At 46.3% G+C, this 23,507-nt stretch overlaps 13 protein-coding genes across 13 annotated transcripts; 8 read left to right on the top strand and 5 right to left on the bottom strand.

Moving 5' to 3' along the window:
- Positions 1–120: 120 nt before the first annotated feature.
- On the top strand, positions 121–2,754 carry LY89DRAFT_586765 (DEAD-domain-containing protein; the record flags this gene model as incomplete). The annotated part of the gene is made up of 1 exon (XM_018209386.1): positions 121–2,754. The coding sequence occupies one exon, from the start codon at positions 121–123 to the stop codon at positions 2,752–2,754; it is 2,634 nt and encodes an 877-aa protein (XP_018070659.1).
- A 2,777-nt stretch (positions 2,755–5,531) lies between these two features.
- LY89DRAFT_782583 (uncharacterized protein) lies at positions 5,532–6,293 on the top strand. The gene is made up of 3 exons (XM_018222595.1): positions 5,532–5,713; positions 5,790–6,026; positions 6,080–6,293. Exons 1-3 carry the CDS (start codon positions 5,576–5,578, stop codon positions 6,233–6,235), a joined length of 531 nt encoding a protein of 176 aa, XP_018070658.1. The 5' UTR covers positions 5,532–5,575; the 3' UTR covers positions 6,236–6,293.
- Positions 6,294–6,486: 193 nt separating this feature from the next.
- LY89DRAFT_669830 (uncharacterized protein) lies at positions 6,487–6,949 on the bottom strand (the record flags this gene model as incomplete). Its single annotated transcript, XM_018213130.1, has 3 exons — positions 6,487–6,682; positions 6,734–6,795; positions 6,848–6,949. The coding sequence occupies 3 exons, from the start codon at positions 6,947–6,949 to the stop codon at positions 6,487–6,489; spliced, it is 360 nt and encodes a 119-aa protein (XP_018070657.1).
- Positions 6,950–8,137: 1,188 nt separating this feature from the next.
- LY89DRAFT_697524 (putative succinate-semialdehyde dehydrogenase) lies at positions 8,138–9,640 on the bottom strand (the record flags this gene model as incomplete). Its single annotated transcript, XM_018216916.1, has 3 exons — positions 8,138–8,251; positions 8,299–9,183; positions 9,236–9,640. The coding sequence occupies 3 exons, from the start codon at positions 9,638–9,640 to the stop codon at positions 8,138–8,140; spliced, it is 1,404 nt and encodes a 467-aa protein (XP_018070656.1).
- A 157-nt stretch (positions 9,641–9,797) lies between these two features.
- LY89DRAFT_685316 (uncharacterized protein) lies at positions 9,798–10,900 on the top strand. Its single transcript, XM_018215058.1, has 2 exons — positions 9,798–10,338; positions 10,397–10,900. Exons 1-2 carry the CDS (start codon positions 9,842–9,844, stop codon positions 10,848–10,850), a joined length of 951 nt encoding a protein of 316 aa, XP_018070655.1. The 5' UTR covers positions 9,798–9,841; the 3' UTR covers positions 10,851–10,900.
- Positions 10,901–11,048: 148 nt separating this feature from the next.
- LY89DRAFT_697522 (MFS general substrate transporter) lies at positions 11,049–12,255 on the bottom strand (the record flags this gene model as incomplete). The annotated part of the gene is made up of 2 exons (XM_018216915.1): positions 11,049–11,561; positions 11,611–12,255. The coding sequence occupies 2 exons, from the start codon at positions 12,253–12,255 to the stop codon at positions 11,049–11,051; spliced, it is 1,158 nt and encodes a 385-aa protein (XP_018070654.1).
- A 419-nt stretch (positions 12,256–12,674) lies between these two features.
- On the top strand, positions 12,675–12,979 carry LY89DRAFT_646801 (uncharacterized protein; the record flags this gene model as incomplete). Its single annotated transcript, XM_018211936.1, has 1 exon — positions 12,675–12,979. A coding segment is annotated over one exon (245 nt), but the record flags the coding sequence as incomplete, so codon positions are not given.
- A 237-nt stretch (positions 12,980–13,216) lies between these two features.
- Positions 13,217–14,255, top strand: LY89DRAFT_697521 (uncharacterized protein; the record flags this gene model as incomplete). The annotated part of the gene is made up of 3 exons (XM_018216914.1): positions 13,217–13,308; positions 13,361–13,618; positions 13,664–14,255. 3 exons carry the CDS (start codon positions 13,217–13,219, stop codon positions 14,253–14,255), a joined length of 942 nt encoding a protein of 313 aa, XP_018070652.1.
- A 229-nt stretch (positions 14,256–14,484) lies between these two features.
- LY89DRAFT_748851 (uncharacterized protein) lies at positions 14,485–16,669 on the bottom strand (the record flags this gene model as incomplete). Its single annotated transcript, XM_018221159.1, has 2 exons — positions 14,485–14,488; positions 14,538–16,669. The coding sequence occupies 2 exons, from the start codon at positions 16,667–16,669 to the stop codon at positions 14,485–14,487; spliced, it is 2,136 nt and encodes a 711-aa protein (XP_018070651.1).
- A 1,169-nt stretch (positions 16,670–17,838) lies between these two features.
- LY89DRAFT_669824 (uncharacterized protein) lies at positions 17,839–18,204 on the bottom strand (the record flags this gene model as incomplete). The annotated part of the gene is made up of 1 exon (XM_018213129.1): positions 17,839–18,204. One exon carries the CDS (start codon positions 18,202–18,204, stop codon positions 17,839–17,841), a length of 366 nt encoding a protein of 121 aa, XP_018070650.1.
- A 931-nt stretch (positions 18,205–19,135) lies between these two features.
- Positions 19,136–20,446, top strand: LY89DRAFT_554124 (uncharacterized protein; the record flags this gene model as incomplete). Its single annotated transcript, XM_018208343.1, has 3 exons — positions 19,136–19,202; positions 19,255–19,611; positions 20,058–20,446. Coding segments are annotated over 3 exons (813 nt in total), but the record flags the coding sequence as incomplete, so codon positions are not given.
- Positions 20,447–20,890: 444 nt separating this feature from the next.
- On the top strand, positions 20,891–22,316 carry LY89DRAFT_79101 (uncharacterized protein). The gene has a single exon (XM_018223407.1). The coding sequence runs from the start codon at positions 20,945–20,947 to the stop codon at positions 21,860–21,862; it is 918 nt and encodes a 305-aa protein (XP_018070648.1). The 5' UTR covers positions 20,891–20,944; the 3' UTR covers positions 21,863–22,316.
- A 186-nt stretch (positions 22,317–22,502) lies between these two features.
- On the top strand, positions 22,503–23,421 carry LY89DRAFT_719045 (haloacid dehalogenase, type II). The gene is made up of 2 exons (XM_018218464.1): positions 22,503–22,593; positions 22,653–23,421. Exon 2 carries the CDS (start codon positions 22,681–22,683, stop codon positions 23,365–23,367), a length of 687 nt encoding a protein of 228 aa, XP_018070647.1. The 5' UTR covers positions 22,503–22,593; positions 22,653–22,680; the 3' UTR covers positions 23,368–23,421.
- The last annotated feature ends 86 nt before the right edge of the window (positions 23,422–23,507 follow it).

Below are 23,507 nucleotides of genomic sequence, written 5' to 3'. Positions count from 1 at the left end.
GGTAAGGCTTCCATGAGGGGAACATTGATAATCCGTGCCGACTATCATCGATAAAGAAAATCCTCAGCCAAAAAAATGTTCGAGCTCGATACGAGATTCGGTGAAATCCAACCAGCAAAAATGACGGACGATGGCATGCTCATGAATTTTGAGATTGGGGATGCGCCATTACTTCCGAAGCAGAAGTTTCAAGGTGGAAGATGGAAGGACCGATTGGCAGCAAAAAGGATCGTGGAGAAGAGAATCAGCAAGCCGTCGAACCCCTCCACGAGAGAACTTTTCAAAGAGAACAGGCATACTGTCGCTGTGGAGGACTATATTGGACCCAGTACCGAGTCAAGGGCACCTAAGAGGCAGAGAGTGGACAGTGAAACTGGACGAAATGTAGACACTGCGAAATTCATTTCTGGAAAACTCCCGCCTGGCAGCATAAATATTGGTGGTCCGAAACGAAGTGTACCCATACAAGAGGAGACTCGGCCGGCCTTTGTATCAGGAAAACTGCCTCCAGGAAGCATAAAGATTGGTGGTCCAAGTCGAAGCGTAACAATACCGGAGGAGACACGGCCAGCTTTTGTATCTGGAAAACTCCCTCCTGGGAGCATAAAAATTGGTGGGAACAGAAGCACAACTTTCCCAGAAGAAACAAGATCAGCTTTCGTGTCCGGAAAACTACCGCTTGGAAGCATTGAAAGTAGAGGCAATGCTAGCCAAGGATTCACCAATGGAGGCCACCAGACAGAGAGTGGAAAGCCAAATCAGATCATCTCCTCGTTGTTCTCATTCAACCCCTCCGCAAAGACCAAGTTCGAAGAACCTGAGGAAGAGGTAGAACCTGCCAAGCCATCCAATGCGCCTCTTACAGAGGAAATGGAAACATTCACAGCATTAGGCTTGTCAAGAAGGCTGGCTGCACATCTGTCGACAAAGCTCGACATGAAGGCTCCGACGGCGATTCAGAAGGCGGCAATACCTGAGATGATCAAGGACGACAGCGATGCATTCATACAAGCAGAAACAGGCTCTGGGAAGACCTTGGCATATCTGCTACCCATTGTGGAACGAATCCTGGCTATGAGTAGCGACGATGTGAAAGTGCACAGAGATTCTGGTCTTTTTGCTATTGTCCTTACACCTACTCGAGAACTTTGTAAACAGATAGCAAGTGTCCTTGAGAAGCTGCTTCGATGCGCACCATGGATTGTCGGAACTACTGTCATTGGTGGAGAAAGCAAACAATCCGAAAAGGCTAGATTGCGGAAGGGTGTGAACATCCTGATTGCGACTCCTGGTCGCTTAGCAGATCATTTGGATAACACTGAAGTGCTGAAGGTCAACACTGTTAGATGGCTCGTACTTGATGAGGGTGATCGACTTATGGAATTAGGATTCGAGGATGAGATCAAAGGCATCGTGGAGAAAATTGGGAGACGACCGGTGTCAGCTGTTCGGGATAGGATCAATGGTTTGGACACCAAAGCATTACCAAGTCGCAGAGTTACAATACTCTGCTCGGCTACGATGAAGATGAACGTTCAACGATTAGGCGAAATCAGTTTGAAAGACGCTGTTCATATTCAAGCGGACCCATCAGATATCGAGGCCACGAGAAACGACACAGACGGAGTTGAAGTCGATGAAAAGGCCTTCTCAGCTCCCGCACAACTCAAACAGGCGTATGCTGTCGTTCCCGCAAAGCTACGTCTCGTCACTTTGACGGCAATTCTGAAGCGTGCATTTGCCAGAAGAGGTTCTGTCATGAAAGCTATTGTCTTCATTTCTTGCGCAGACTCAGTCGATTTTCACTTCTCTCTGTTCAGCCGTCCTTGGGAGGTGTCGGAGGAGGATGAAGAGAACGCTGCTGAAGCTCCACCTCTCACCAAGACTGACCTCACAAAGGATACAATCGCACATGGCACCGCCTTCTCAAGCAAAACGAATCCGGTCGTTCTTTGCAAGCTTCATGGTTCACTAGCACAGAACATTCGAACAGCCACACTCAAAGCTTTCACCGAGTCAGCTGAACCTTGTGTTATGGTTTGTACTGATGTTGCGTCGCGTGGTCTTGATATGCCGAATGTCGACTATGTTATTGAATATGATCCTCCTTTCAGTGCAGAAGACCACTTGCATCGAGTGGGTCGAACTGCAAGAGCTGGAAAGGACGGTCGGGCTCTCATTTTCCTTCTGCCAGGTGAAGAGGAAGAGTATGTCTCCATTCTCGCTTCTGGATATAAAGATGGCAAGAAAGCCCTAACCCATCATACGGCTGAGGATTTGCTGAGGAAGGGTTTCGGAGGTACGGGTCGCGAGTGGGAAGATCGTGCTACAGAGTGGCAACTCGAAGTGGAAAGATGGTCACAAGACTCTCCGAAGTATCTCGAGATGGCCCGTCGTGGCTTCCAGAGTCATATCAGAGCATATGCCACCCATGTTGCAAATGAGAGGCATATTTTCAACATGCAAACTTTGCATCTAGGGCATCTTGCAAAAGCATTTGCCTTACGAGACAAGCCTGGCAGTATCAAGGTGCCTGGTTTGAGACCAGCAAAGATGACTAAGGCGGATAGGAGTGTGGCAGCTAGGAAGGCAAAGAGGGGAGAAGTGGAGGAGAAGGCACCGGAAGGCGAAAGAGTCAGGAAGCAGAGGAAACTGGATTTGGACCTTCCATCTTTGAACGATTCTGCTGCTAAGAGAATGAAGCAGAAGATGAAGGAGCATATGGCAGTAGCGAGCGAATTCAATATCGGATGAGCTAAATCACTGAGAACCTCCGAATCTACATTCAACAGCATATTTTGACCTAAACCCTTTGACGATTTTCTGTGTAATGGACTCGAACTGCGACGTTGGTCTATCAGTGTTCACTCGCCACAAGATTCCTCTTTACAGTCTTTCGTACATAATTATAACAGCCCTGTCGCACTGATGTCAGAAATGCTGGATTTATTTTAGGCCCAGACCAGCGCCCAACTTGGAATCGAGGAACAACTCAAGATAAGAACACATGTCAGAGTGTTTTCATCAGGTTTCAAGAGTGCATCTACAACTTATCACTAGCCAGTGGCTACTTCGATTGACATTTCATTCGAAAATGCGTCATTCTTAATAAAAGGATCTCCCATAATCGTAGTGGAAGTCGAGCTCAGCTTTATTGATATTACTGGCAGAAATTGGTTGGAAGACTGTCCAATGTCGACGTAATATAGCCCTGCTCTTGGGCGGCAGTGCGAGCATGCTGAAATGACACCTCCAAGACGTCGGAGCCGTAAAGCTTATGGTTTGGCATAACCTCGAAGGAAGCATCGCTTCCTTAGATTGACTTATATATTCGTCGTCTTCGTACTCTCATCATATGAGCGGGAAAATGTGTCCTCCATCCGAAGCCATTCTGGGTCCCACACCAGCCGGAAATTAGTGTCATGAAATTCATCAGTAAGTCTGTCTTCCAAGAGGTCAAATGATGTCCACTCCGCCTTTCTTGTTCTAAATCTTTGCCACCTGTTGAAACATTTTTCTGCCATATGTTTATTATCCCACGTTAAAAAGTGATCAGTGATCTGTACCATATGTTCGTCTTTAGCATGTGCGCTGGTGTAGCTATTTTGCTGTTAACTTGAGGGCATCTTAAGACCACTGGAAACTTGTAATTGTTGGCCGCTGCTCTTTGAAGTCTAGTTGGAGTTGCCGGACTTGTTCTTTCTTGTTAGCTTAGCAACAACTTAGACATACTGCTGTGAAGTAGCTCTTAAATTCATAGTCTTTGTCATAGTCTATTGTGTCCTGCTCTTTGCTTGCTTTGTGATGGCTCTTCACTTTCGAGCCTTGTATTCACTCTTTAGCAATGTAATGATATTCTTTCTCCGTTTCTGTTTCATAAATGTAGATTGCTAGCTTTGTCAATCCTAGCATACTGGCATGTTCTTTGCCTGTCTCGCAATTGAGAGTCACGTGTCAGCCTTGCTTAGAGCTGCTTGCGCCATCCTGCAATAGCTTTAAAACACCCACACATTTTCCAATGACTAGTCAATAACCATCTTGAATTACAAAACAATAGCTTGGTTCGCAAGTCCATCCTGACTGGCTTAATGGGAGTTTGGCCCCCGTGTAATCAACGCCTTTCAAATGCATGTTATGATAGATTGAATTCCTAAGTCATAGCTATCCCTAGCGTTGTCCTTGTCTGTTAAGCGTTCTTTAAATATACACCATAATAAACTAAGCTTCCGATTTCCTAAGTCATTGCTATTGCTAGTCTTGTTCCTGTCTGATAAAGCTTATGTCGAAAGGAAGTGAGTTTCTGATTTACTAAGTCTTTGCTCGCTATTGCTAACCTCGTCCTTGTATAATTAAAGGTTGTTCAACTCGATCTATTTCGATTTGAGCTTTTGCCAAGTTGTTGCAATTGCAAGCCTCTTTGTCCGCCCATTATCGGCTTCCAAACTAACGCTAATTTGAAGTCTACTAGTTTATTGCTATTGCGAGCTATGTTCTCATCTAACAGCAGCTTTCAAACTCATGCTTTATCGATTAAGCTTCTACCAAGCCATTGCCAACTTTATCCTCGTCTAATTAGCGGCTTTCGGATCAGACGACAATAGATTGCGCTTGTATTTCGAGGTATTTAAGAAGACATTTCTTGTCATGTTAAGCTTTGAAAACTTACAACTTCTTTGACAAGAGAAATGGCTTCTTAATAACAAAGCAAAGACAATAGTTGTTGCGCAGTTGATAGCGCGGTTAGCGGATCAAACGGTAAGTGCTTTTATCTCAACTGCGCCTGTGCTTGACTAATCCTATTCCAGATAGCGGAGTCACTTCTTCACTTTTGAACTTTGATGAACAGACTAATGTCCAGAACTACACAGTACATGTACCTGGAGTTGTTCCAATAATCATTGAAAATGGTTTTGTCAAAGGTTTTGCGCCAATGACATACAATGAAACGACGATGGAGCTGGAACCGCCGCCAGGCTTTGTCTGGCCCATCCCAGAGCACGAGGCTTGTGGAGATTGGGCTTCTTTCCTGAAGGATTTGAAAGAAGGTGACCCGTCTGGACAAGTTGGTAAGAATAACACCCCAAAGAATTCTGCGACTTTTGTTTACAATATCTACTGACACTTTTCTCAGACAACTACAATCCTGCAAATGACTTCTACAAACGTCTTGCTTCGAGAAACAACACGACTCAACAAGTCCCCCCACATTCACAGAGTTCAAGTGTTGGTCGAGTAGCTGGACAATCTCAACAAGTCCCAGATTCGCCAATCCCAGTGTTGGTGAACTATCAGGACATTCTCTACTACTAAACACCCAAGAACCTATCTACATTCATCCTGGCTTACCACAAATCTGCTTTCCAGACAATGCCGAAAGTGATAAGTCGGGTAAAGCCCATACTGACAATAATCAATGTAAAGTCGCGAAAAGCTCTGGAAGATTCAACTTTGCTAATTTAAAATAACAGGTTAACCGACTCAAATTCACCATGAATCCTCGCACGCTAGTACAAAATAAACAACCTTTTCCAGATCGAAGCGCGCCATTCGCTCGCAGACAAATTCAACTCACGTCATGGACACAAAAGATATCCACCGCAACATGGCCTCCTTGGCTATGGAGCCTGCAATTCCCTTCTTCAGCGACCGACTTACAGAATCCGAGACGACTGAGGAGTTAAAGAACATTCACAGACTGGTCAAAGAGGGTATCGTAAGTTGGGACTTTCTCTTGCTTTCAAGTCGTGCCGCTTCCTTCTGCGACAAGCATACTAACTTAATTTATATAGGTGAAGAAAGACTCTCCGATCTACCTAGCGGCTATGAAGAAGCATCAAAACAAGTGGCGAGGCATCGTCGATGGACAGAAGCACGTTGTGGAAGAGAAAATGCTGGCCGAGCGCAATGACTCTGTTCGTTACGCGGTCAAATACGGCGATAAAGTTCCTTCCCACATGGCAGCTCTCATGACCGTCTCTGCTCCTGCTGGTGGCGCCCAAGCCGACGAGACTCTTGCAAAAATCGAGGTACGTATTCCCGACCTAATTCAAAAGTAACGTGCGGCTAACTCCGCTTTCAGGAGATCGAGAAGCGGGACGAAGCAAAGAGGCATTTGGACGCAATGTATAGGGTATCAATGGCTAAGTCGGCCTATGAGGTTCAACATGGACCAAATTGCTATTGCATGGAGTGGAAGCCTGCTTACACCGCCGTTTGGGCGGGTCAGTGGAAGTAGAATGTCTAGCCTTTAATGAGTGGATCCGACCAGAATAATCGTCCAGGAACTGTGGGACTTTCAAATTCTGCGCAAATAAAAATGTGAATAGCATGATGGAAGGTTTCTAGAAATGGAATGCTTTTCGAAATGTCCTCAGACTCTGGGGACTTCCAGAATATTAATTAAACAAAAGGTTTGGACAGCTATGATTCAGTCTGGGATCTCCCAAAGATGTCTTTGATATGGTCCAAACAAGCAATAGTATTCCTTCAATGTGAACGACCCCTGCTAACCCTTCGAGCATGAGATATGACCCGTCCTCCAAATCCACAGCTGTAAGAGCTAGCTCTCGATCGAGCACCATCGCGTCTCGAGAGGTCGTATTGTTCGAATTGTTCGAGGTCTCCGTCCTCAGCTTCGACGATAGCCGTTGAGGCAATGGCTTTCTCGCGCATGAGTGAGATGCTGCTAGGAGTTAGTAAGGATCCGCAGATCAATTTAGATTTGAGGACATACTCGTCTTCGCTGTAACCGGGGAAGTGAATTGCTGGTCCTTCTTTGAAGTTAAAAGGGGAGCTCTGGAGTTTGTCAGCAAGCTCTCCTCGATAGATTATTCTGATAGCTACGCACGATCTCTAGCTTAGGTCTTGGTTTTGACTTGAAGCCTAAGGATTCGAGACATCGATTGCCGATTTTGCATATGTTGTCGGAGATGTTCGAACAGGGAAGCATTTTTAGAAGTTTGACAAGTTTTTTGATAATCGAAATGGTTGAGGGGCTGTCGGCGAGTGTGTAAAAGACAAGGAGACTTGCTGCTAATATAAATGGATATTGGAACGACTGTATATAGAAAAGGGCTGAGAGGACGCGCTTGCTGAAGAACGAATTGAAATCAGAACAAAAGAATGGATGCGGCAAGGACAGTAAGAACGAAGGCCACCAGGAAGGACTGTGATGTGAAGTTGGATCGGTGTGAAAAGCACTCGAACTCCGCATAGTATGGGAGTTCCAAAGATATAAGTATCAAGCTTTCGAGAGAAGCTGAGGAAGTTTTTCGCTGCTAGGGGCAACACAATATCACAGGACAAGAAATTAGGAAGAGTCAGTCACACAATAGGAACAAATGTGTGGCGCCATGCCCACCATTCTCCAATATCACGGAGAAATGCACGCCCTCGGGGAATGATTCAGTCTGCTGGTTGCGGCAGGAAATCCGGTTGCCGTGGCTGATGTCTCCCGACGAAGCGTGGAATGTTGACGAATTCAGTAGCTATCAAGTCCACGACCGTAACACAAATGACTCACACGAGTTATTCGGGAGTGGATCGACCCGTTGTAATTTTGACGCGACTCTGAAGGATGAAAAGGCGTCGGAGATATATCGATCGACGTGGTTGCCAAGTCTTCTAGAGGCCAAGGAGGAACGACGCGGAGAATGCAAGGAAATTTACAAAAGAAGTACCTTATCTTGTAACACATTACCCTGCGAAAACTTGTCCCTATCCAGGAGCAAGGTGTATGTCGTGAACCCATCGTTCCTGTCTAAGGGATGGCGTCGTCATCAGGGCCAATCACGAGAAGGCAAGGGAACGCTTAGTCCACGGATCAGGAGTATTCTGTAACCACGTGCAACCATGTATCTGTCATTGAATCTCGAGGCTTCCTGTGTATTGATACCAATTCACCGCTCAATCTTACGTTCTGAAAAGCCAGTGGCGGCCTACAAGGTGTTTCAGATGTCTGGACACATGGCGGAAAATGAGGTCAACACGAGACATAAATTTTGGATTCGAGATTCATTGGGCTTGTCTATTTCGCTGTTGATGGTAACGCAAGATACCCGAGACCTCGTGTTGCTGCAGATTGCTGGGGCTGAGTGTCTGGTCGCCGATGGCATGGAAGTTGGGTGATCAGTCTTCCTCATTTGGGATAATCTTTGATGTGGAAAGACTTCAGCTTGACGAACTGGTCAAATCCATATTTGCTGAGTGTCTGGCCTTTTCCGGAGTTCTTCCAGCCGGTCCATGCAAGATCCTGCTGTGGTCAATATTCTGCATCTAGCCAAATCCCTGGTTACTTACTGGGCTAGGGAAGTCACATCTGTTGACAAAAACAGTTCCTGCATCCACCTCCTCAGCTAAATCTGCCCCTTTGCTCGTATCTTTGGTCCATATAGAAGCCGTCAAACCAAACTCGCTATCATTCATCAGCTTGATAGCTTCAGCATCTCCCTTGACTTTCATGACGGGGATGATAGGACCGAACGTCTCCTCAGTCATGACTGTCATACTGTGATCGACATTGGTGAGGAGAGTCGGCTTGACGAAATTGCCCTCGGAAAGAGGATGATCAAATGATTCATTCTCCGGGGTGGCATCTTTGGCTCCCTTGTCCAGTGCATCCTTGATATGCGATTCTATTGTTTCCTTCGACCGTTTGGAGATGACTGGTCCAACATGTGTTGACTTGTCGAAAGGATCTCCAAGCTTATAGTTTTTCAGAACATTTTGAATCTCCTGTACGAATTTGTCGTGGATGCTTTCGTCAACATAAACACGTTCCAGGCTGCAGCAACTCTGGCCAGAGTTGAAGACTGCACCATCGACAATTTCTTCTGCTGCCCATGCGAGGTCAACATCTGATCTGATATACGCAGGATCCTTGCCACCAAGCTCCAAACCGACATTAACAACTCTGTCTGCGGCAGCTTTTTGAACAGCCAGGCCGCCTGCCACGGACCCAGTGAAACATATGAGAGCAATCTTCGGGTCCCTGACAATCGACTCGATGATGAGAGGCGATCCGCAGTGGAAGTATTGAATGACGTTCTGAGGAAGTCCAGCCTCTAGAAAAATGGACGAAATATGCTCCACTATAGTAGGTGTTTGTGGTGAAGGCTTGAGGATCACCGAATTTCCTGCAAGAAGTGCAGGAATAAGAGAGTTCACAAGGATCAAATATGGGTACTGGAGTTTCCAGAGGTTAGCGATGAGCAGAATAAGCACAGCCTTGACTTACATTCCATGCGAAGAGAATAAGCACTGGCCCAACAGGCACTTTTTTGATAAATCTCTTGAAACCCTTCTCGGCCTCCCCTTCTGTATCCTTGAATGTGTCCTCACTAATTTTGAGTAGGTACTCTCCTCTCTTAACAGCTGTAGTGATCTCTTTCGCAGTGTAAGCAATTGGACGACCCATTTGCTCTGTGAGCTCCTTAGCAAGTTCATTCTGCTTGTCATCAAGTAGTTTCAGGGCCTTTTTGACGATAGCTTGTCTGTCCGCCAGAGATGTCTTTCGAAAGCTCAGGAAAGCTTCGGTTGCCACTTTTGGAACCAACTCGAGATCGGACGAAGAAATGCCATTTCGAGTTACGACTGGCTTGTTGGTAGTTGGGGAGATGGTAGTGATTGTTTCCACGGACATTTTCAGTGCAGGATCCCAAATGTGTGTTGTGAAGAGAAAGTTTTCAAAAAACAGTGGGATGAAATTGGGACGAAAGGGTACAGTGACGTGCCCCGCTAATCTTATCGAGTTACAGGGGGTGGTCCGCTATCGCCAAACTTTAATTTTTCAACTTCAAAGAACCTCGAAAAAGTTTCAACTACCACTTGCACGACCATCAACATGGCGACTCGAAAGCACAACGAATTTCTCGAAGCAGATGAGAGCGAAGACGATCAAAGCCAAGGATACAACTCCGAGGATGAGGATCTGCAGAAAGGCGGGAGGAGTGTGAAGCGGAGGAAGGTCGAAAGCGATGCCAGCGAGGACGAGGAAGCAGACCAGGATGAGAAATTAGACGGAGAGCACATCGAGCACGAGGACACCAAAGATGCTGAAGGAAGCGCCCCAAGGAAAAACAAAATTGCAGAACTCCCAGGCGTTTCCAAGCCGCTCACGAAGAAGAACCTCGTTGCGACAGAAGCAGCCATCAAAAAGTCCGGCGTGGTCTACTTATCCCGAATACCACCTTTCATGAAACCTTCGAAACTCCGATCGCTACTCGAACCATATGGTGCAATCAATCGCATATTCCTTACACCAGAAGATCCAACTTCACATACCCGACGAGTGCGCAATGGAGGCAACAAGAAAAGATCATTTGTCGATGGCTGGGTTGAGTAATAATTATAAACAAAATGATTATAAGTAAAAACAATATAATAATAACTTTAACAGGTTTGTGAACAAAACCGCTGCAAAACAGGCTTGTGAGCTACTCAACGCGCAGACCATTGGTGGAAAGAAAGGCACATACTATCACGATGATGTGTGGAATTTGCTATATCTGAAGGGTTTCAAATGGAACCACCTGACAGAGCAAATCGCTGCCGAGAACGCCGAGAGAGCAAGCAGGATGAGGGCAGAGATCAGCAAGACTACGAAAGAGAACAAGGAATTTGTGCAGAATGTTGAGAGAGCGAAGATGCTGGAGACTATAGAGGCGAAGAAGGCCGCCAAGAGGAGAAAAGATGGTGAAAGCGGTGTTGGAACAGCTGAAGCAACGATTTCGAAGAAGGATGCAAAGAAGGCTGAACGACCGCGGCATTTCAAGCAGACGACGGTAGCGGCAAAGAGGAAACCTGAAGATCAACCTGAGCAGGTGAAGAGAGTTCTGAGTAAGATCTTCTGAGCATAGCATAAGTGAAATTATACCCAAATGGAACTTTGCGTGTCAAGACGAAATTTGATTCTTATCTTGTGAGCTGCAGAAGAAAGTAGGTTATGGTTGGTTGGCCCAGAAGGCTTCAGCAGTATACGGGCAATCCGGCAACACTTTGAGATTTATCTATTCCTGGATTGATCCAATGCTTGAAATCAATTAATGCATCTACACTTTTCTTCCCCAAATCCACCCCGTTTCTGACACTCTAGCACCAATCAAGATCGTTGACCCAAGAGCCATACACGTTCCTCCAAATATACAAACCCCAACAAACTCTCCTCCCATCCTATCAATCAACGCGCCCGCAATGGGACCACCAGTAAAGCAAGCGAAAGCTACAACGCTAAGCACCATGCCCACCCTTGTTCCCATCTTACTCAAATCCTTGGTCAAGCTAGACACACTGCCCAGGAATATTGCTTGCACGCCAGCGTTCATAAATCCGTAGATTACTACGAATGTAACGAGGCCACCAAAGGAGGAGACTGCTAGCCAAACGTATATGAGGAAGGCACAGATAATACTGAGGAGGATGAATGTGTTTAAAGGACCGATGATGCGATCTGCTAGAAGAGCTGGGATAATACGACCCGGAATACCGACGGCGTTGAATATTAAGAGGATGGTGAGGCTGGTTGACGAGGTCGTGTGGATTATACTTGTTGCGAAGATGTTGATCTGGTAATGTTAGCTTTGACTCGAGTAAAGGAAGAAATGAATGACTAACATAACCATAAGCATAATACACTGGCCAAAGCACAAAAAATGTGCCAATAGTGTACAATAGGTATGGCATCTCCTTGAAGGCAGCTTTCTCCAAGAACGGTCCAGATGGTCGTGGCGGTAGTCGTGTTCTAGCAAGTGTTATGACCATAATGACGTTGAACAGGACCACAAATCCCATGATTCGAATCGTCCATGGAAATCCGATTCTCGGAAGCAGTTTCTGAGCTAGAAGGGGAAAGATGATTCCACCAGTGCCTCCTCCGCAAGCAACTAGCGATATTGCGAACATACGTCGTCGTTGGAAGTAAGTCGAGACAAGACTTATCGTAGGGCAGAAGATAAGTCCTGTCCCCAAGCCTTGACAAATACCTTGAGAAAGGAAGATTTGCCAGTACTGAGTTGCGAACGAGACTGAGAAGATTCCTAGAAGTTGAAGAAAGCATCCGGCGATCAAAGTGTGGCGGTAGAAACCTGCATCGAGAGCTCGCCCAGAAAATGCTCCAATGAACATTAAGAAGAAAATCTGAACACTGCCCGTCCATGATACTGTAGATGCGGGGAGATTGAGAGTCTCTTGGTAGTAGGCTTGGAAGATACCATAGGAATTTATATACCCCCAACAATTGACGTTCAGGAGATGTCCCATGAGCACTATCGCGGTCAGTTGGATACTAACATTATGAAGTCGTTGGACTTACCTTGAAGCCAAGCCCGGGTGCCGCCATCTGGAGGCGGCCCTTGGCAGTTCCTAGGACTTACATCATTCCATCCTTGCCCTTGAGAAGAATTTCGAGGTGGTTCGTAGGGTTCCTCGACGGACCCCGCAGTGTTTTTGAACTCCAATTCATGGTTCCCTTTCAGGGTCACGTCTCTATTAGACAGGGCATCTATGTCCATGCCTTGAGAATACTAAAGTTCTCGAATGCCCCTATTAAGTAGAATTAAAGAGTATACAAAGGAAAAAAAGTGCTTGATCATTTGGCAATTGACAAAAGTGGGGCTAGCGGCAGTAGCTAAACTTGCGTGATTGATAGGGCTGAGTGGCAATAACTGTTTATTTCGCCAGCATTGTCGCTCTCATCTTCAGGTTTGGATATTTTGTTCTTAGCCCTCTCCTTTCGCCTGGCGTCGAGTCCTGCCTTCAATGCCAGCGAAGCAGGTGTACGACCATCAGGATATGGATCTCCTGGTGGCATCGTAGTTTCTCTAGGATCGGGAGATGTCGAGTCATTAACTGGTTGGACGGGCTCGGGCTCGATGGAGTCTTCTGGTACGTTGGGTGTGTCAGACGAAGAAAGAGCCATGATTAATGATAGACAGTCTTCAATTGTAGCTGTCGGATTGATTTACTTTTTCTCATCAGAATGTCGGTTCAAGACAGAATGACTTCTGGAATCGAGAACAGCGGGCCTGACAGGGGCAGCGCTAGCGCCGGCTCTGGAAGGTTAGCTTCCGCTGGGCTGGATCCGGGGAAAGGTTTCGGACGGTATTGCCTAGCCAGCAACGTCAACATCTCTACGCATGCTTCACTTCCAAACAAACTTTCAAACGCCTTTTCGTTTCATCCTCTCGCGAACTTTCTCTGGAGCTTCATCATACCCTCTGCCATGGACTTCTTTAATGGTCTAACGACCGATTCTTCCAATAGCCGGTGTGAGAAGCTCCAGGCGCCGAGTTACCTCAATCTTGCATTATCGATGTGAGTAACCATAACACACATGGCTTGAGACAGCACCTGACCCGCAACACAGCTTGCTTCTCCTTGGTATTCTCATATCTTACCTCCCCCAACATTATCGAATTATCTCCCGAGGCACATCCGAAGGCATCTCACCATTCTTCATCCTTCTCGGGACAACCTCGAGTACAAGCGCGTTCGCGAATATTCTAGTTTTGCCGGCCTCTCGAGCAGATGTAGCCTGCTGTAAACTCGTCAGCACATTTGAATGTGCGGCAGGCCTTCTGGGCATTGCGCAGCTCGGCGTACAATGGTTCTCCTTTTGCATCATGTAAGCTCGCACCAGTTACAATGAGACAGTCGCTGATCTTTCTAGACTTTTCCTATTCCTTGTTTTCTTCCCTCGAGCTCCGACCCTGCCCCCTGACGAGCAAAAAGAATACACATGGCGGACAGCTGTAACGGTGGCGATCTTGTGTTTGTTACATGGTCTCGTCGTTATCATCGTCAGTGTAGCTCTAATCATCGCACGACCACACCATTTGGGGGCTTGGGCGAATACATTGGGGATAACAGCCACGATATTGGCTGCGATACAATACTTTCCGCAGATATGGATGACCTGGCATCTGAAGCATGTCGGGAGTTTGAGTATACCCATGATGTTGATTCAGACTCCGGGTAGTTTTGTGTGGGCTGGTAGCTTGGCTGCGAGATTAGGTCCCACAGGCTGGAGTACGTGGGGTATGTTTGTGGTTACTGGGTGCTTACAGGGCACGTTGTTGGGTATGGGGATCTTCTTCGAGGCCAAAGCCCGAAAACAGAGGGAGAATACGGAAGGAGAAGGAGTAAACACTATCGAAACCGACGATGAAGGTGGTCCCGTGGTCGAAGACGGACTTACAGAAAACACACCTCTGCTAAATGGGTCAAGGAAACCGTCCTCACAGCCCGAATATAGAGATTGATTAGCTAGCAAATATTTGGATACTAACTCCACTTTGGTCTCACTCTACATGCCCGAAAGTTGGTCAGGACATTGAAATCCGTGCATTAAATCTCATCGCTATTTATGATCGTCTGAAATCACCCTCCCCCACCCTTTCCTTGGTCTACTTCTAAGTACCACTCCCAAATTCCTAAGAAAACGACCCAAGTTGGGCAACACATCTCAAATCCATGCGTTCAATTTCGTCATTATCTACCTATCATATAGCCTCCCCTGCTCTACTATAAATCAAAAGACATACCCAGCAGCAAGTGCTGCAACCGACATAGCAGCAAAAGCTTTAATAATGCCCCTGCCTTTGATTCTCGACGAATCGCTCTCTGCACGTGAATAGAGCGATGGCAGAGCCGGTGGCGGGATATATAATGGCGGTAAGGTGAAATCGAGTGGTGAGCCGTAGTCCGCTGGCGTGGCGGTTTGGATCTCTTCTGTGCTTGTTGGGATGTAAGTTGGCAATGGAGAGTAGTCATAGCCGAATCCTGCTGGCGTGGTGGTTTCTGCTGTGTTGCTTGATGGTGGACCGTAGACTGGCGGGAGTCGGTAGTACCCTGGCGTGCTGAGAGAAGTGGTCTCTTCTATGCTGGATGGTGGAGTGTAACTGGGTGGTAATCCATAGCCTCCAGGTATGCTAGGAGGCGTGATTTCTCTAGTGTTTGATGGTGGGGTATAAATCGGTGGGAGTCCGTAGCCTCCTGGCGTGCTAGGGGAGGCGGTCTCATCAGTGCATGGTGGCTCCGAAGTCGTGGGCTTGGAAGAAAGTGGCGATGAGATTGAGTGGTGCGAAGGCTCTAACAATTCTGACGTAGCCTTGCTTGAGGTTGGAATTGAGACCTCTTTCGCTGTGGAGGTCTTTGAGGAGGGTTTGTGGCTATATGAGCGTTTCTCAGATCTCTGTGAGGAAATGCTGGACAGTCCTGCTGAGGATACCGAGGTTGACGAGAATCCAGATGACGGTAAGTCTGATGATGGGTTCACGTATATCGTGCTGGTGCTGAAATCCAAGGTTGTTCGAGTGAGATACGTTGTTGGCTGGGCGCTCGTTGATTGGGCAGGGCTGGATGAAACGCTGGAAGAGGAAGAGATGCTTGATAACAGAGAAAACGAGGTATGTGATGAAATGCTCGATAATGGGGAGAGTAAGGATGTTGACAATGATGTTGGTATTCCCAGCGTGGACTTCGCCGATGACAGATGAGCACTGGGTGCAGCGGAGGAGCGATTTACATATATTGTGCTAGTACTGAAGCTCGTCCTGGTCAGAGAGGTTGTCATGTCGGTAATGGTGGCATGAAACGACGTTAACGACCTGATAGGAATCGAGGATGCACTTGAGAGAAGTGAGGGACTGATCGAAGCAGAGTGAAGTTTCAGTGATGTCCCAGACGAGGGTTTCAATGTCGATGACGGACCATCAAGTGTGCTTGACGATCGCTCCACTGCGATAGTACTTGTTGAAAATACTGTCCGCGTCAAGTGAGGGATCAAATCGGTACTTGTTGGTCGAGTGGATATTGACACTTTGCTAGGGATCGACGAGATGCTGATGATACTTGTTGAGCCAATACCTAGCACGGTACTGGTCGACGTGGAGTGAAGTTTCAACGATGTGCCAGGTCTGGATTCTGAACTCGACGATGAATCATCAAGTTTACTCGATGATTGATGTACCTCGATGGTACTTGTGGAGAACACCGTCTGAGTCAAGTGAGTGATCAAATCGGTACTTGAAGACTTAGATGTTGAAACTACGGGAGTGATCAGAGTCGACAAAACACTCGATAGACGTGAACGAATGTCTGAGGACGTGCTGGACAAATAAGAGCTCGAAACCAGCCTCGCAGACGAAAACGAAGGATCAAGTGAGCTTGTTACGTATATTGTACTGGTGCTGAAGCTCGTTCGAGTCAAGTGAGTAGTCAAATGCTTGATGCTTGTACTTGATTCTTCACAGTCGTCTGTGGAGGCAGAAGTTGAAAAGACTCCTTGTGCTGAAGAATTGCTGCTCAAAAGGTCCGAGGATTTCGAGGACAATGCAAATGTTGTGGTGTCGATCGAATGATGATGCGTCCGAGTAGTTCTCGCAGAATGGCTCGAGTGAGTCGTCTTTGCTGAATGACTTTCATGTTCAGTAGTTGTTTGGAAACTTAATGGCTGCGTCGTGGATACCAAATGAGTTTCATCTGACTGGGATTTCGATATCATGGAGCTGAGACTCGACGTTTGACCTTCGCAGCTCTGATAAATGGTAACCGTTGCTGTGACAGTCACCAGTGCTGGTAGTCCGCCGCCATAGCCTGGTAGAGATTGCGCGTGGCCGAACGCCCGAATGACGCCTAAGAGTAGTGATATAATTAGGTTGTGGGAGTAACTCATATTGATGATGATGAAGCCTCTAGCTGTTGATACTGTTAAGTATGGAGCAACGGTGGATGTGAAGAGAGTGTGCCAGGAAGCACCACTGAAGTCAGATAGGCTATCAGGTTTTCCGGTGAGGTAAGAACATCGGGATTGGATGCAGTGAGACAAAAATGGCCTCCAAAGGCAGGCTCCTTCCTATATGAAAGTGAAGTTGGTCTTCTCCTCTAAAGTATGATTTTCACACGCACGCCGATGGCACTTTCTCGGAGGATGTCGCCGACTGTGTACCCAGAGTTGATCACAGGGATATTAAACAGTTGGAGGATCGATCCCGATATGAATACAGGTTCCGTACAAGGTGACTGTTACATGTGCTACATGTCAAAGTCCGATGCAAAGTTGCACATCGATTATTTTCACGTGGGGTAGGCAGTTTGCAGGATTGCAGAAGAGCTTTCCAATGGCAAATTTGGTTGCTATTTTATGTTTTACACTTCACCTGTTAACAACAGGTTGTTCTCTTCTGGGAGTTCCAGCCTCTGCAGGCCAATCAATATTGGTCAGGCTTTCGAAGTTTTCGGCGCTCCAAATTTCGTTCGCCCCTAAGTTTTTAAGTTTTAGTCAATTTCAAGTTGTTCTTTGAGGAATGATTTGAAGTAGAAGCATATACGCTCACCTTCGACCTCGATTGTCAACTGAATTTATAATCAAAGTCATCACCCCTATTAAGCTTCGCTAAATTGACCAACCACGTCTGAACAAACCTATAGCCATAACCAGGAAATGGACAGTTCCAACTGGGGTGCGGCTGCGAGTTGCGAAAGGAAGATGAGAAGGATAGTAATGATGACCTTCATTTCAAACACGTCTTGGAGCTGATGATCTGGAGAGTTGGACTCTTCTAGGCTTTTGTAAGATCTTAGGTCGTTCTAGCTCCGATTTTGCTGTTATTCACGACTTTCGACCTCTGAACTGCCAGAAAAGGTGAGTCTAGCGAAGTTCTTGAACATTTGAACATTCACAAGCACCGAATGACAGTATAACGGGAACATACTAACGAACGATATTTGAAAAGCCATGTATATGCATTATTCCACAAAATCCACGTGTATCGAGCCTCACACTAAGTTGTTCGGAATCGCTTCCCTTCATGAATTTCTGTTCAATGAAATCTCCAAATTTTTTCATAGCATGCCAACTACAGCTGCACAAGCAACTGCCAATCCGAATAGCTCAGCACTGTTCCTGCTAGAGGCGTCAGAAGATTGAAGTGTTGGAGTACAATGTCCATTCGGCTCAGTGCAAGCTCTAGTAACCTGGACACAACGTGCGGAACAAATACATTGGCCGCTGCTGTTGACGGAACCACCGGCGCAGAGCGAATTTGAAACGTCGGATCCGCTGACGAAGCCACCGCTGTTGCTTTGTCGGGATACGAGCTCGTTGATGAGTGGGCCTGCGGGAACTGGTGGACGAGGAGCTGCGGCCGTAGAAGAAAGAATGGACAAGAGAGCAAGGGCGACGAAGACGATGGAAGTGATGAGCTTCATTTTGACGATGTTCTGTTGATATTCCAAAGTATGCGACTTCAGTTAGTCTCGAAAGTGACTGTTAATAGTCGCTATTTGAGGTTTTAGGTTGCTCTTCCTTTGATTGTTTGAGATTCAAATTGCAGTGGGTTTCTTGATTGCCGATATGCTTCCGGAAACTAGACTGTCGAGGAATAGGAATGTAGTGCTGGTGATATTGACATGAAGGAAAGCTTGGAAAGAGAAATGGAGGGCTATTTATATAACGACAGACTTGCAAGAGATCCTATCTACGAGACAGTCATCCGCCTCAGCATCTCGAGTCACGCATGTGAATTATTTTCTTTACTCTCTCCTACTTGGAACTTATTCTTTTGACTGGAATTGGAGCCAGTCCGAGGTTCTCGGCTTTTGAGCTCTGTTCTATGATTTTGACGTCGCGAAAAAGTTCTTATGGACGTCAATATGTCAAATCCTACTGCTCCTATGGCGCTCGAAATCAAGTTAGAAAGACTGAACATTAAGAGTTATCGTCAGATGCACATAGAAATGGTGAGGCAACTAGATACAAATTGAATCGAGGAACAATACAACTTTTCATGGCACGCTTTACACAACAACAAATGCAAATGGTGTCGTTATTGGGTGCCTATCTTTTGGCTTCATGTTGGCTGGGGTATCACGTAACATTATTGCCGACCCCGCCCTGCAGGCACTCCCTGTGCCGTAGATCCGCTAAAGCAGCCCCGCTATGATCCCTAGAGATAGCTGATCAAATGTGCAAGCACTTTTCTCCTTTCTTCGTTAAATTCTACTTTCTCTCACGTCCATTAATAAGAAGTCATTTTGCCCTGTATCACATTATAAGATCATCAGTGTGAAGCTGATCAAAAGCTGTTGAGAAATCTGGATATTCTGAAGACTGTTTCGCGCTTGGTGGGGTCGCTTCACGATGCTGCCCACATCGCTGGCAGGCTCTTACCAGCAGTACAAGCAAGACACTACCGTCTTCACAACATGTAAGCATGGAAGAAAGCTCTATACTCGATACCCCTACTGACTGCTAAGAAGGGCTTTCGAAAGCTGCTATTGCCTGTGGTTACGAAATTCCATCCGAACATCTCCAAAAACCCACTCCCACGGCTCAGACAAAGGCACAAACTCCTTCCAAGCGACTCAAAGGCAAGGCAAGAAAAGAGGCTGCAGAGATCCCGAAGGTTGAAACTGGAAAACCGGACACGCGTCCAATCATCAGATATGTTGTGCCAACGAAAGAGTTGATCAAGCAGGCAGAGGTTGTGGCAAAGCAAGGAAAGCGTGTTCTACCACAAGGATTGAGAAGAGTTGCAAATCGTGCGATTGATGCCCGAAGACGATGTGCAGATTGGTTTCGAACATCAAAAGTCAAGAATGAGCATTCGGATGAGGGTATGTATTGAGTGCAATGCTTTCTTTTGGGTTCTCCTGCAATATCTGACAAAATGAAGGCCATCAACACTTCATTGGCACCTTAGAGGCAGCGTTGGCAATTCTAGAACAGTCAGAGCAGCCCATGAAGGGCAAAACTGTCGTCGACACAACTATTCCTAACCCTGATGAGCCTTCTTGGAGTCAATTAAGCAACAAATTTCAGCACTTGCAAGTCGAAGACCTTTCAGAGGATGACGATGATACATCTGTCTTTACCGATTCAGGAGATGCAGTGCGTGCCGTTTTCGAATTGGAGGAAGAATCTATTGAAATGAAAATGAGCCTCATGATATTTTCCATCTTTGAAGACTTGCATCGCATTCAGGACTTTCTCAATGAGCTCTGGGGAAAGTACAAGGCCGACGAAATCGACTTGCTGTCCGTGAGCTTGATCACTAATACAGCCATCCAACTTGTTCGTCAAAATGAGGAAGAGATCCTAGCTTCTGCCCCAAATTTGTTCAACAAGAAACGATCATATAACACTATAGCCATCGTCATATTCTACGCCAATGCTTTCAGCGAAGGATACGATCCGGCCGAAAAGATGAGATCGAATGATTCTTTGAAGCCAACACCATTCGATGACTTCATATATCTATCAACAGCTCGAATCCTTATGAAGATGGATTTCTTTAGCAAGATGCCAGATAATATTGCTTATCCGGCCCCAATATGGCCATTGAGAATGTCTTTTATCTCTCGACCAGAACTTCTTGCTATGCCATACATAAAGCACAAGGAGAAGGAAGATGTTATTCTTTCGCAGCACATCATCGATCATGATATGTATGAACAAGTCTGCGAAGCTATCAGGACATTTGGCTCTGACGATATCTCGGTACCGCCAGCAGAGGACGAGATCACGAAATCCATTAGAGAGGTTAAATACAAGGACATCTTTAGTGTAGCCTCGGTCTTCGCATGTCGAATTTTCCTTGATATTGTCAACATTCTTGGAGACGATATCAAAAAGGGACGGCAGCAACTGAAAAAGATCTCGTCTAAGATCGATGCTGCCATCAAGTCTACGGGTATTTTTGCTGACGATGCTACTTTACCAGTCGCTTGGTTGACGAAAGACTCTGAGATACCACAGCGATTGCACAAGACATGTAAGACATGGACTCAGATCACTCCATTGGCCATGATGAAACGGCAAAAACTAAAGGAGCTACCACCTGGCTGGGATAAACCAGTCACTTATGATGTGGGCATTACTGAAGCACGAGACGAGGTCGAGCCCTCAACATACACCAAAGAGCAGCAGGAAAGCGCCAAGAAGTCTACTATGAGAGGTGTTGAACTTCCGAAAAATCCGAAGTTCACTAGCATAACCTCTGAGGTTCTCTCAGTGCCTTATAATCTCCAAGACGCTTCACGCTATTTTGATTCGGACGAAATTGATCCAGCTATGTCGGACATTATCCGAACGAGACTTCTCGCTGCAGCAGGCCTCAATGACGACGCAGTCTCTGCAGAGCATCAGGCGACCGCGAAGCGACTAAACATAAAGCCAATCTCTCCCAATCGCGATGTGAATTTGTTTTTCACCCACAATCCTACGTACTGCGGAAGTGTTGCACTTCAACTTGCAGCAGACTCAGAAGAATCCGGTCTTCGACTTGCCAACTACCATGTTGTCCCGACTTTGATTGCCCACCTGTACAGTGAAACGCAGAGGACAAGGTTGCTGGATGCCGCTTGGCCTGAAATAGATCAGTTTATTGGTATGCACATAGCAGACATATTCAATGGTCAACGACCCCAATCTGCTGCAGAAGCATTCATCAAGTACACAAAGACTCTTGGAATTTCCACCACTACGCGGCTGAATCGACACCAGCGAGAAAATCCTTTCAAAGAGCCTAATTACAGCTTGTTACCAGTGAGCGATGCTTTGCGGCCTTACTTTGAAGGAAAAGACACGTTTGCTGCCTCTGTTTCCAAACTCGAAGCTGTTGTTCAAGCTCACAGGCAAATGATTACCCACACTTCCAAGCACAAGCGCAGAGAAACTCGACGAAAACTCACTCCTATCCAATTTCTGGGCAAGATGCAACATTTGCTCAGAAGAGATACCGAAGCTTCGTATAGACTACATAAGTCTGACCAAGACCTGCTACCTGTTGATGAAGCAAATACATTCAGAGATCAAGACAAGTGTTGGAATCGACTACCCTCTTTACAATGGCGAAGATACTCTTGAACCTCTCTATCCTATCCTGGTCAAGGATATTCTGCGTGATTCGAAGGAAAAACAAGGAGAGCGAGCTAGAGGGGAAGATGGTAGTCAAAGTCCTCAGCTTGAGGCTGTAGCGCGAGTCCTGAAGAGATATCTGGATATCAGATCTCGAGTTTGTGGCACTCCGAATTGAATATCAAGCATCGGGAGAGGTTGGAAGAGTACCTCGGCCTTAGAATAGAAATGATATATGGAATTCTCAAAAGGTTTGTCAGCAAGGTCAAGTCGTGCTTGCTCGCTCGCATATTGGGAGATTTTCTGACTTGCACCTTGTGTTTCGTTGCTTTGCTCAAATTCTCCGTGTATATCTTGCAGTGCGAGGGTCACAAGTTGCTTCAAAAATCTTCTCTCAATTCGGTGAAAAAAGTTGAGTCGTTTAAGGACTAATCAAGGGGCATTTGATCTGCGCGAATTGAGTGAGCTGCGCTTGCGCTTTGTCGAGCCCGTGGATTTCGAAGGCCTGAACTAACATGCCAAATAATAGATAAGAGCATTTTTGTAGTCATAGACTGTGCAGTAGGTGATTAGACCGCGAAGATCAGACAAAAATGGGGAAGGTCCAAGAGTGGGCTGCATACATCGTCGGCCCAACACAGGTTTGAATCCCAGAATCAAACTCGTAGACAATCACAATTCCTTATCAGAATCTCCAACCAAGAACCTGAAACTTCTAAAGATACAAGTCTTTCAATCGGGTAAGCCACATCACGTCTCTCAACCCCCTCGAATCGTTCCAGGTATCTTAGACGATTAGAACAACGCACCTAAACGCCCCAAGGAAAATGGCGAAAACAATCGATTTCGAGCCCAAATACATCACTTTCGACTGCTATGGCACATTGACAGACTTTTCAGGAATGACTAGCCTGACGAGAGAAATCTACGGCGACCGTCTCGAAGGCGAAGAACTCGAACGCTTCATAGCTCTATTCTCTGGCTACCGCTTCGACGAATGTCTAGGTCCTTACAAACCCTATCGCGAAGTGCTAGTCAATGCTGTCCGACGTACTTGTGTCAGGACAGGAGTTGAATTCGCAGAGGGCGAAGCAGAGAAATTCTACCTCGCAGTCCCAACTTGGGGACCGCATCCAGATGTCCCCGAAGGTCTTCGTCGTCTTGCGAAGAAATACAAGCTTGTTATCTTATCAAATGCATCAGACGATCAGATCATGCAGAATGTGGAGAAGCTGGGAGCTCCATTCCATGCTGTTTTCACTGCTCAACAGACGAAGGCTTATAAGCCGTTGATGCACGGGTTCGAATACATGTTTCAAAAGCTGGGGTGTGAGCCGAATGAGTGTTTGCATGTTTCGGCGAGCGTTAAGTATGATATCTTGACGGCTGAGGCGATGGGGATAAAGCATAAGGTCTTGGTGAATAGAAAGGGAAGTTCGGATACCCCAAGGCCGGGCCGTGATTGTTATGAGGTTAAGGATATCGGCGAGCTTGCATCGATGCTCGGGCTCTGAAGTGTTGTTTTTTTGGCAGCCTTACAACTCAAAACTCAAAGCATACATTTCTGGTCATTGTGTCTTGAGTAATATAACAAGAGCCTCCATGAGTATCATTTCTACATGCTTGACATTTATGCTGCTCGAATTGTCGAGCC

Source organism: Mollisia scopiformis (assembly GCF_001500285.1).
Source record: "Mollisia scopiformis unplaced genomic scaffold LY89scaffold_13, whole genome shotgun sequence".
NCBI classification, from domain to species: domain Eukaryota; kingdom Fungi; phylum Ascomycota; class Leotiomycetes; order Helotiales; family Mollisiaceae; genus Mollisia; species Mollisia scopiformis.
This window is presented reverse-complemented; position numbering and strand designations above follow the sequence as displayed.